At 46.3% G+C, this 11,490-nt stretch overlaps 1 protein-coding gene and 1 long non-coding RNA gene across 3 annotated transcripts in view; one reads left to right on the top strand and one right to left on the bottom strand.

Moving 5' to 3' along the window:
- Positions 1-10,916, top strand: part of LOC308610706 — a 108,315-nt gene extending 97,399 nt beyond the window's left edge. The window contains exons 6-7 of the long non-coding RNA XR_014014615.1: positions 6,523-9,252; positions 10,497-10,916. This is a non-coding gene — a long non-coding RNA (uncharacterized lncRNA). The remainder of the gene's footprint in view (positions 1-6,522; positions 9,253-10,496) is intronic.
- LOC308610704 (spermatogenesis-associated protein 31A6-like) lies at positions 2,423-10,220 on the bottom strand. 2 transcript variants are annotated; one of them, XM_081259743.1, is made up of 4 exons: positions 10,082-10,220; positions 5,472-5,529; positions 4,836-4,896; positions 2,423-4,607 (listed from the first exon to the last, which is right to left on the bottom strand). In XM_081259743.1, exons 1-4 carry the CDS (start codon positions 10,106-10,108, stop codon positions 2,588-2,590), a joined length of 2,166 nt encoding a protein of 721 aa, XP_081115869.1. In that variant the 5' UTR covers positions 10,109-10,220; the 3' UTR covers positions 2,423-2,587. The 2 variants fall into 2 exon arrangements, with proteins under 2 accessions (XP_081115869.1, XP_081115870.1); XM_081259744.1 differs by lacking the exons at positions 5,472-5,529; positions 10,082-10,220 and having other exon boundaries at positions 2,423-4,290; positions 4,836-4,948.
- Positions 10,917-11,490: the final 574 nt, after the last annotated feature.

Here is an 11,490-nt window from a genome sequence, read left to right on the forward strand (position 1 = left end):
TGCTGACAGTGAGTGTCTGGTGGATCTCAGAGGGGCACAACTGATAATATATTTATCATGCTGCCAGTTTGCTAAGTGGTTTCATATTCACTAAGAAAGACTTGTCAATGGATACTGAAGAATAGATGTGAGGTCTCTGTGAGGTCTCTGTGTGTTGTCTCTGGGTGAGATTTCTGTGTGAAGTCTCTGTATGAGGTCCCTTTGGAAGGTATCTCTGGGAAATCTGTTAAATCTGTGCTAGGTTTCTGTCTGAGGGTCTGTGAAGCAACATGAGGTCCCTGTGTGAGGTCTCAGTATGTGATCTCTGAGAAAGGTGTTTGTGTGAGAAGTCTCTCGAGAGGTGTGTCCGTGAAGTCTTTGTGTATTGTCTCTGGGTCTCTCCATTTCTTTTTTTCTTTTGGTCTCTCAATTTCTTGTCTTACTGTACCTTATGGAAGACGGAACAGCAAGAGAAGGGCAAAGGGACTTGCTTCTTTCTGTTTTCTTGCTGTTCCATCAGCATCACCTGTCTGTGGCACTCTCCCAGCAGGAGCCAGGGGGGTCCAAGTCCAGCTTCCCCATATTCCCAGAACTCACTTCTGGGTGCCCCTGAGAGGACCCAGCAGCAGCCAGGCTCAGGTCCCAGCCCTGTCAACTCTTTCCTCTGGGTACCGACCCCTCCCACAAGCCCTGGCTCCACTCTCACTGTTCTGCCCATTCTGGAGGCTGCCTTGGGAATCGGGGCCCAGAGGTAGGGCCTGGCTCCAGGGAGAAACCAGGGGTGTGAGCAGTCCTGTGCTCACTCTGCCCCCTCCACCCCAGGTCACAGCATTTCCACGTGTTGAGGGGCCTGACAGGGATGGGGGATGGGGTCCATTTCTGTTGTCATCTGGATCAGGGGCATCAGCTGGAACAGAAATCTCCACAATGAGAAAGACACCACCTGGAGCTGTGTCCACCATGCGCCCTGCACATGGCAGAAAGCACTAAATCACTCTAGAGAAATTCTTCCTCATCTCCCTGCTTTTCCATATGGATGGGGGTCAGGAGACAAGAAAAGCTGTGCCAGAAGCAGATCAGTGGAACACTCCTGGATTGCACCCGGCCCCATCCACTTTGCACAGGTCACCTCCACACCACCACAAATCCTGTCTGATTGCTTCTTCACCTGCCAGGCTCTGGGGTGATCAAGGACTGGGAGACAGGCAAGGCTTACTACACAATCACAAGCCAGTCCCCACCTCTCCCCTGGAGCAGTCCTTGGGCCATGTGTTTATGTGAAGGTCACCAGACTAGGAGTCACATCCCAAGTTCCCTAGTCCTGGCTTTTATACCTATTGTTAAGTTATCCTTTCTAAAAGTCAAGAGGTGATGATGTGTAAGCTTATTAAATATAGTATTAAGAGATCCACCTTCCCTGATTTGCTTTACTTCTATAAGTTTGACCCTCTGTTTTGACCTAAAGGTGGTTTCTCTAGGTCTGTGATCTTAGAGTTGGAATAGGGTAGAGACCCTGGCGTGGGGCCATGGTGAGCTACTGGACCCTTAACTTTTCCTCCCCTTTAGGCCTTTAGATGGTGGTTGTATGTCAGGGGGCTGTTCTTTCAGAACTGCAATTTATGGGAATCTGGTACCACTTTGCCTCCTTCCTTGGATCCAATGATTTTTCTACACCTACATCCCACCCTAAATTCACAGTGTTTGACCATCAGATAGTTACTACCCACAGTCACACCCCTATTCCATTCATCCAAAACTCCTTCTCTGGGGTTAACATAGAGTGGAAGGTAGGTGACCCATGAACGCAGCCATTCATTTATATGGGACTGGACTCAACACAGCCCTCAGCAGCCTCCCTGATACTCCCCCCACCTACACACACAGAGCTGGAAATGCCATCCTTGCTGCTGCTCTAAAGTGTAGGAAAAACAGAGGTGGGGGAGGGTGATGCTGTACATTTTATTATGGCTAAGCTAAAAGGGGTTCATAGGGCATACCTCAATCCCAACCTTCATCAGAGAGAGAAGGAACTCTTAAGAGCAGATGCTGTATATTCCCTACCAAGAGATCCAGGGGCAAGATTTCTCCTGTTTCTGAACTCAGAGCCCATACTCTATTCCCCCCAAACTTCCATCCACTTGGCTCTGACACTTCCTGGAGCCTGAATTGGAATGTCCGGCCCTATCGTGTAAACCTATCCACTACAGTTGCATAAAGTTCAAAGTAGCATAGAAGGAGGAGAAAGACTGGTTGAACCAGATCCTTGGGTGTGGGTTTCATAGGTTTTTCCCGTCTCATTGTTAGAGTAATTTTGGTTTGTGTAATGACGGTATTATAAGGTGCAATGAAGGGACACGAGACAAGGAGCAAGCTTGTGATGCTACTGTCCACCTCCCTCCATGCCCCTCCCTTCTAGAAGACAAAGTGCACAGCACAGACAGCAGCCATTACACTATGCTTTTATTAGAAAAAAATATATATATATATACATGTATTGGGGAACATTAAATATCTTGGATGTGCTAAGGAGAAAATCATTTTCTCTACAGGGACTGAATTTTTACTTGGAGACATGTCTTCCTACTAAAGGAAAGACTAAAGAAGGATTTTACTGTCGACCAGGCAAGACACCTCCCCAAAGATGACAATGCCTTGGACAGTGTTGATGGTGGGCTGGGGCACCTGGAATCCTTGGCCCATACTGGCAGGTACTAACTGGAAACAAACTCTTCTTGGGGGGCAAGGATGGGAGGCACCTTAGGCCCAGCTGCTCATCGTCGAACCTTACACTTTTCAAACTATGTTGGTGTCTGACTTCCCTTTCCCTGATAGAACAACTCTGGCCCTTGGAGGTGGCTTTATGACTGCAGGCTGTATAACCCATCATTCTCCGTTGCTCTGGGTAGGAGGTAAGCCTATGGCAGCAGAAACACCCACATACTGGGACTTGGAATTCCAGTTTGTGTTCATTTAACTTTGTGGCATGAAGTCCATGGTGAATTGCTCTTTCTTCTTCTGGGATCTGTCCAACAGCTGTCATGAGTGCCTGACCCTCAGCAGTCTCACTCTTCAAGATTGATCTGCTTTTGACTGATCCGTGACTCTGGGCAGTGGCTGATATGGGCTTGAATTTTTGCAGAGCATCTCGACCATTGACTTTTTTATTGGGGAAAATCCACTTTAAAAATAGCCTCATCCTTTTTCTGAAGAGGCTTTCTGGAGGGCTATGTTTCTTCTCTGGCATGAGCTGGAGACATCTGCTCCCAATAGAGTCTGTTATTCCCCTGACCTGGGCAGGGTGGCTCATACTTCCAGCTTGAGAGGTCCCTAATTCTTTAAACCTTTCTTCATGCTCTCCTGGTTTATGCCTCCTACAGTCCTCTCTTTTGTAAGTAGGGGCAATCATCTTGCTCTGGCTCTTCCATGAGTCTTGGAGTTTTGAAGTTTTGGGCTCCTGCTGCCCTAGGTTGCTCCTTTGGGCTTCCATAAGGCCACTTGGCTCCTGGGAAGCTAACCTGTCTCTGGTGGGGACTCTCTGGGGATGGCACTGAGGCACCTGAGAAGCCAAGTTGTCTGCAGCAAGGAACATGTGTTTGGGAAAGTCCTGAATCTGGTTGTCTGACTGTACCTTTACTTTGGAGTTAAACTCACTAGCAACCCCCATGTTAAGGCATGGCTCACCTGGATGTTGGAAAACAGACATTCTAGGTAGTAGGAAACTTTTACTGGCCCCTGGCACCTCTAAACTCCTCATAGGTACATTTGTGGTTTGGGATTTTGTCAACACTTTGGTTTCCAAGATAACACTAGACTGTGGTTGAAGAGCAGGAGACTCCTTGGCCTCCACAGCCTCCCTGGCCTCTTCACCTCTCAAAGATTGGGATCCTAAGTTCACCTCCATCACTGTTACCCTATGGCAGGGGTCTCCTGAAGCCTGACCACCACTCTCCTCTGTTGGCTCATTCCTGACCATTGCTGAACTTGGACCTGGCTCTAGGCTGTCCCTCTTGACCCATTCCACAGTCTCACTCTTCCAGGTTCTGCCCACAAGGCTGAGTGTGAGGGACTGAGAAGGTGGCCTGCCCTCCTGTCCAGTCAGAGAAGCCTTTGCGGGCCCATGGTAGTCAGCAGATGGAATCGCTCCCAGGGCACTCTGGATTTCCTTACACACAGTTGAGGGGACAAGGAGAGGCCTCTTCAGGGTAGGAACTGACTCTTCTGTTATCACCTTCTCTCCTGAATGAGCCTGAGGAGGTTTCTCCAGGAACTCAGCACACTTGACTGTTGAGTGGGACCCAGACACACAGGTGGCTGAAGGGGAAGAGGCAAACTGCAGAACGGTGGAGGGTTGGAGCTTTTTCAGCTTCAAGAGATTTATGGGCTTGAGGACCTTGAGGGGGAGGGTCCACCTGTGCTTTACCCAAAACCTTCTAATATGTGCTTCCAGCACCTCTCGAGTGTCTGGATCAAGGAAGGAAACCCTACAGGAGGTGTTCATGCAGGGTTCCCAACCCTTCAAGCAGTATCTTCCACAGGCTCCAGCAGGCACTGCTTTGCACATCTCACCAGGAGGGTCTTGACATGAGAGCTGATGAAAGTTGCCCTTGCCAGGAAGCCTCCCCAGGCAGCTGTAGGAGAGCAGATGGGGCCAGGATGGCTGGACAGGACAGGCAGGGGTGGGCACCTGTAGCCCAAGAACCCTCCACTGCCCCCACACTGACTTCATAATGCTCCTGCTGTCCCTCACCCTAGGGCTTTAGCCACACCCTCCCATGGCTCCCCCTCCCAGGGCTGGGGTCACATTATAGGCTCTGGGAGGAAGGACGACCCAGGAGAGAAGGGGAAAGATTCTTTACCTTTGCAGAAGTGAAACCAGGTTGTGAGTCCCCTCCAGTTCTTCCAGGCAATCTCTGCAAGCTGGAAATCAGGAGACTGGGTCATGGTGGTGAAGGCAGAGGCCTAAGAGTCTTTCAGGAGGCTGAATGCAATGGCCCTTTAAGGGAAATCTTTGGAGGATTAGACTCTGGAGCCCAAGTATCAGTGTCCAAGGCCACATGTCCCTGACAGTGATGGTAAGTCTCACTTGAAAAGGGTTTGTCCTTTGCAAAGTGCCTTCACGTTAATTAACCCCTGTAGCCCTTACAACTGCCGTGTAGGGGAGAAAGGTCAGTGGTCATCACAGAGGAATCTGAGCAAAGTTAAACAACTTGTCCACAGTTGGACTTGAAGGTCCCACTTCCCAACCCAGGCACCAATGGTCCACCACAGTCCACACACCCCATTTCTAGGTCCTCATGGCTTCATTCTAAGCACAAATTTCTGGGATGTATCTGGGCTCTGATCTCCTTCCAACGAGCCTTCCCAAGGCTCTGTTTCCTGAAGAATAAGCTCTGCCACTGGCATCCTCAGAGACCGTGAAGCTGGGCCCTCAGGATTAGGAGAGATGGAAGCTAACTCTCGGGGGCACGCAGGGCTGAATGGCAAAGGCTTACCTTTCAAAGATCCACTTTTCTTCCTACTCCTGCTCCTCCCCTTCAGCTCTACTTGATGCTGAGAGAGAAGAAAAAATGAGGGGCTAACACCCAACTCTCACTGTCCTCTATCTAGGCAAGCTGTGTTCATGAACAACATGACTTTCTACATTTAACTAAAACTCTGTGGGGGGTTTTCCCCTTTTACTTATTTTTAAAGTGGATAAAAATATTTTCAGTTTTTCTTCTTTGAAGAGTGCAAAGAAGGATTTTTTTTTTTTTTTTTTTTTTGCGGTACGCGGGCCTCTCACTGTTGTGGCCTCTCCCGTTGCGGAGCACAGGCTCTGGACGCACAGGCCCAGCGGCCATGGCTCATGGGCCCAGCCGCGCCGCGGCATGTGGGATCCTCCCGGACCGGGGCACGAACCCGCGTCCCCTGCATTGGCAGGCGGACTCTCAACCACTGCACCACCAGGGAAGCCCAAGAAGGATTTTTTAAGTTTTAATCACCATAGATTTCTTCTGTCACTGTTCCTCTGATCAAGAAACACACACATTCTCAGACCTAAATGCCCACGTGAGCTTTGTCAGATAGGATTCTGCTTCCCAAGGCCAGACCTCCACTCCAGCCTCTTTTCTCAGGCTCTCAGGGGCTCAGCATTGCCCTTAGATCAGCCCCAACACAGAGGAAGGTCTCACTTGAGACACCCGCTGTGGGAAGGTGGCTGGTGAACCAGGGCTCAGGGGTCAGCCTTCCTGCAGAGATTGAACTCTTAGTAATCCAGTCCTTAACCATTAGTCCCTGCATTGGGGACTTGCCCTGGAGCCCTCTACCATACCTGAACTCCTGGTCTACGATCCTAGGCTAGAAATCCTCATGCCCACTCTAACCCCTCTCTGGCCTGGCTTTTCCCTAGAAGGATGATGTTCTCTACTTTTCTGAGAGTTCCCATCTCAGGAGTCTCTCTAGGTGGTTTAGAAAAGTGGAAATAAGAATAAGAAAATAAGAGATAATCTCTGCTGGGATTAAGCCAAAGGTTTCTTACCTTCCTGATGTTTCTATGTTTTCTAGGTGGTGCTAAGAATGGATTACTCTGGAAGCAGGGGAGTAACATTAGGAAGAGCCCCAGTCCACACAGGAACCCAAGGATGATATCAATCACCCAGGAAGTTGGGCTGGATCTCAGCCAGATAGCAACAGTGTTTTTCAAAGAAAAGAGATTCTCCATCTTCTGAACTGCATTGCTGCCCTCAGGCAACAGAGCACTGGGAGTTCGCTTGATGGCAGAACCCCAGGCCTTCATCACAGAGCTGTGGCCTTGTCACAAAGGGCTCCTGAGTGTGGGGGAGGGGCAATAAGAAAAAGAGGCTGAATCACTGCCCCTCCTTCCCATCCAGACCCACAGACACCTGCACCCTCCTGGGGCTTCCAGATCCCTCCTTCCAACCACTCTCATCCTGTCAGAGAGACCTTAGCCAATTTTCTGTTCATTCCATCTGGAACCTGGTTCCTTCATCCATTAGAGACCTTTACTTGAGGCCCACCAACGTGATAACTCTTGAACATCTTAAGCTGACCCTGGAAGACTGGCTGTTTCACAGACATTTTTACTCAGGATTTCCTTTGTCCTCAGCTCCAACTTTCCCACATCATGTTTGTGTCTTGTGTAAAGCCAGGGATAGAACTTGAATTTCTTTTACACTTATTTAGTTTTGTGAATTTTGAATAGTGTATGTTTTGCCTCATTTTCTATCAGAGGGAACTACACACAAAAATTAAAATAATTTATTTTTCAAAATTCATAAGTATGAAAGAATGATAAATAGTTATGTAATAGGGAAGAACAAATCTGACTCCACATCAGATCTTTTTTACTTTAATCTTTATGCTTTGTTGCCTGAGCTAACTCTGTCCATCCCTGTGACCCAGGCTGGCTCTGCACTTTTTGTAAAACAATGTTGCCTAGAGCCTGAAATGTACAGGATAGCCTATTTCTAAGGCTCTGACTTGTAAGAGCCCATTCATGGAGATAAAAAGTTGCAGAACAGAGAAGAATAATTGTTTTGTTGGCCGTTTACAGGAACACGTGACCTGACCAGGATCTGACCCATCTGGCCAGCTGCTAGAACAAAGGATCCAACACCAAGATATTTGCAACAATTAGCCATGCCCCTCCCTCACCTTGCCTTTAAAAAGGCTTTGCTGAAAGCCTTCAGGGAGTTTGGGGTTTTTCCTGGGCATGAGCCACGTGTCTTCTTGCATGGCACTGTGTAAACCTTTCTCTGCTCCAAACTCTGATGTTTCAGTATTTAGCCTCACTGTGCATCAGGCACACAGACTTGCATCTGGTAACAGTTAAACCTTCAAATGATATTTTTGTAAGTTTGTAGTGTTTATAATTCTGGAGTTAGTAAATCTTTAAACTGCACAAAAACTTTTGGGACACACTGCAAACACGCACACACACACGTACTCATTTTCCTTAACCAATCTAGTACTTTCAAATCCAATAATCCATAATTTTCTACTTAAAAAAAATCTTTCATATGTTGTCTCAACCCAACTTCTTAGTTTGCAACGATAAGACAGTCCCCACTCTCCAGATAAATTTTGAAATATGTGGTCTTAATCCATTAGGGCTGCTATAACAATATACCATAGACTGGGTAGATTAAAGACAACAGACATTTATTATCACAGTTCTGGAGGCTGGGAAGCCCAAGATCGAGTCACCAGTATGGCCACCTCGTAGTGAGAGCTCTCTTCTTGGTTCACAGCTGGAGCCTTCTCTCTGTATCCTCATATGATGGGAGGAGGCTAGAGATATCTCTGGAGTCTCTTTTATAAGGCACTAATCCCATTCATGAAAGCTCATAAGCACTTTTGCATGGCCCCGCCTCCTATCTTTAAGAGGTAGGATTTCAACATGTAAATTTTGAGAGAACATTAACATTCAGACATGTGCACACATTCTATACCCGGAAGCTAGGAATGGGTTAGGGTGAGCCAAGGTCCTGACCCTAAAGGGCTGTAGGGTGAAGAGTAGGACTAGGGGTCAAACCCTTGGGGCTGAGCCAGGTCTTGAGCAGCCTCTTCAGATATCCCTAGTGTGTTATGTATGTATTCTCTTTTCTGAGTGTGCCTTGCCTTTCCTGCCCCATCCTCCCAGGCCCCTGAAGCTTCAAGTCCAGCCTGAACCATAGAGAAAGGGAGCTTTGAGTCTTACGCAAAATTCCCTTATGACACCACTTCCTATCCCTTAGCAGTAACACAAGATTCACTGAAGGATTCACATGGTAAATATGTCTTAATGCCCCATGAGGGCTTGAAAATAATGTGTATTCTCTGCTTGTTGGTCATAATTTTATACAGTTTTAGTGGGAACGTGGGCATGTGAGTTTGTTTGGCTATATTGCCATGAATGTGCACTTTCACAAACATATCTCCTACATCTACTATTTTTCCTACGGTCTTTTCCTCCCATATGATATTCTCACCTTAATTCAACCTTTTATCAAAATTTAGACTTAGGTCTGTCACCATGTGGACATGCTTTGTAACAAAGTAGCTTCAACCGAGGAGGTCAGTGGAAGGCCTGGACCAGCTATCTTGGTTCCATGATAGTAAGCAAAGGATCGCAAACTCCCATGTTAAGCTTAAGCAGAAAGCAAAGTTTATTTAAGCGTGGGTACACTCTCAGAGAGGGAGAGAGAGAAGGAGAGAGAAAGAGCAGGCTGTTTCTGAGAACAGGCTATTTCAGCGAAGTGAAGCAAGCCCAAAGCAAAGTATATCGAAGCAAAGGTACACTCTCGGGGTGGGGGGGGGATGGGTCTACTGTTTCTGCAAATTGAAAGCAGCATTCCTAGAAAGGCTTACGAGCGCTTTTAAGGAGCATTTTGCAGAGAGGTGGGGGTGAGTGACAAGGATCATTATTTGATTGACAGTCCTGAGCTATGGAACAAGTTTTCTGCTGCGCATGCTCTCATCCTTGAACCCCCAAGAAATGGTGGGGGGAGGGGCAAAACCACATGTAATTTATTGTAATTACGGTATAATGAGTTTGGATTTACTGTAGGTTATACGCCTGTCTGGTCTGGGCGTGCACAGCCTGGAGAAGTCCCCTGGTGTTGCTGTGCCTCTCTTCATCAGGGTAAGCTGCCCACCACCCGACCATAGTTTCTCCCGTTCTGGGTGGAGTCAAGGGAGGGTCCCCAGGTGGCTGCGTGTGACTCAATTTCTTCTTCGTGTCTTTCCCACCAGTCACCTCCTTGCTGCTAACGTCTGACTAACTACCTAACAGGTCTTCTTTGCATTCATATTTGCTCCCTAAATTTTCTCTATGACTTTATTTTCAATATGTTTTGTTTGATGGGGTTTTTTTTTGAAATTTAAAAATCTTATGATAACATTTACCTTGATTTATTTAATTATTGTTCTACTGTAATTGATTTCTGCCATCTTATATTATGCTTTATTTTCTACATTTTCTTTATTGTTTCTTTTTTTCCCTTCTTTGGCATCTTCCATTTTACAGGTCAAGGGTACTTATGTTTGTTTGACATTTGGGAATTTTTAGTATTGTAATGGTTTTATATCTTGAATTATGTTAATTTTCTCCTCAATTTCTTACCCGTGGATGAAAAATGTTCCCTGCCATATGAGTAGACAAAGGATGTTGCAGTCATCAAGTCAGACGTCAAAGCAGGAACCCTCAACTGTGCACCTTGAGGGGATTCGGGATGGAGAAAAACAGGGTACTGGTTCTAGAGTTAAGGTGCATATCAAAGGACTGATTTCACGGAGCCCAGATTCTTTCATCTTCTCATACATAGAAAAGTGCTAAAGTCCTTAACTTGAGAGGTCTAGTTTTCTTTAATTAATAGTAACCGTTTGATGTTCTGACTACCTGGTTTTGGTTGACTCCTCCCTTAGGTCTTCTGAGCAGTTCCTCAGAGTGATCTGACAGGCTGTGTTCTGGGCTTAAGTCCTCAGAAAATCTGCCAAATAAAACATAATTCTCCTTTTGGGTTGTGCATAGTTTTCAGTCAGCAGTCTTGGCAACCAATGAAGGGGCCCAGAGCAGACTTTTCTTCTTTGCCTGAACTCTATGAGGATCCAGAGTCCTGGCACCAGCAGAGGCTTCTTGGGCCTGTCCGCTTTCTCAGAGAGTCCAGACGAATTTGGGTGAGTATCTCCTGGTTCTTGGATCTCCAGTTTTGGTTGATGATCCTAAGTTTTATTCAGTGGTGTTAAACTCTTCTCTTGAGTAGTAGGTTATCCTTGAAACTTGGTTTCAAGAAGAAGTACCTGGGTCATCCTCAGTGAAAGACACTGGGAAGATTTTTACTCAGTTTAAACACTGAGAGCTTAACCTCGGTAGAAAAACACTGGGAAGACTTTTGCTCAAGTGGGTTAGCCTCACTTAAAAGACACTGGGAAGATCTTGCTCAGTTTACACACTGCGTGGTTTATCCTCAGTTGAAAGACTGGGGAGACTTTGCTCAGGTGAAAGACACTGAGAAAAAGTTGGACTGGGTAATTAGGTGGAAGACTAACCTGTCTTCCTTGAATTGGCTACTTTAATAGAGTTTGTCAAAATAAAAGTGATCTTCACAAATTGAACTCAGAATGGGGAACTTAGCTTTCAATACAAAAGGAAAAGGAACAACAACAGATTTCCAGCCTCCAACGGATATCCTGGCCAGGTTTATGTACATACAAAATTTACATTTACAAGTGCTTACTTTCTTGGGACTTAAAGAAAATCTTGCCCTAAAAATGACTAAGATAGGACTCTTTTATTGCATATGCAGTTAAGTTAGAAAAAGCTGGCTTGATAAAAACATCTTTTCAGAATTCTGACTTCAAAAAAACAAAAGGCTTTCTAGGGGAAACTTGCATTTCTCTTCCTGTGTCTTTGAAATGTTAAGTGTTCTGATATTCTTCAGTGTGTGTGTGTGTGTGTGTGTGTGTGTGTGTGTTTTGAGAACTTGGTCACTACCATCGAAAAGTACTTATATGGTGTACATTTGCCAATTT

This window comes from Mesoplodon bidens (assembly GCF_964165515.1).
Source record: "Mesoplodon bidens genome assembly, contig: HAP1_SCAFFOLD_205, whole genome shotgun sequence".
NCBI lineage: Eukaryota > Metazoa > Chordata > Mammalia > Artiodactyla > Ziphiidae > Mesoplodon > Mesoplodon bidens.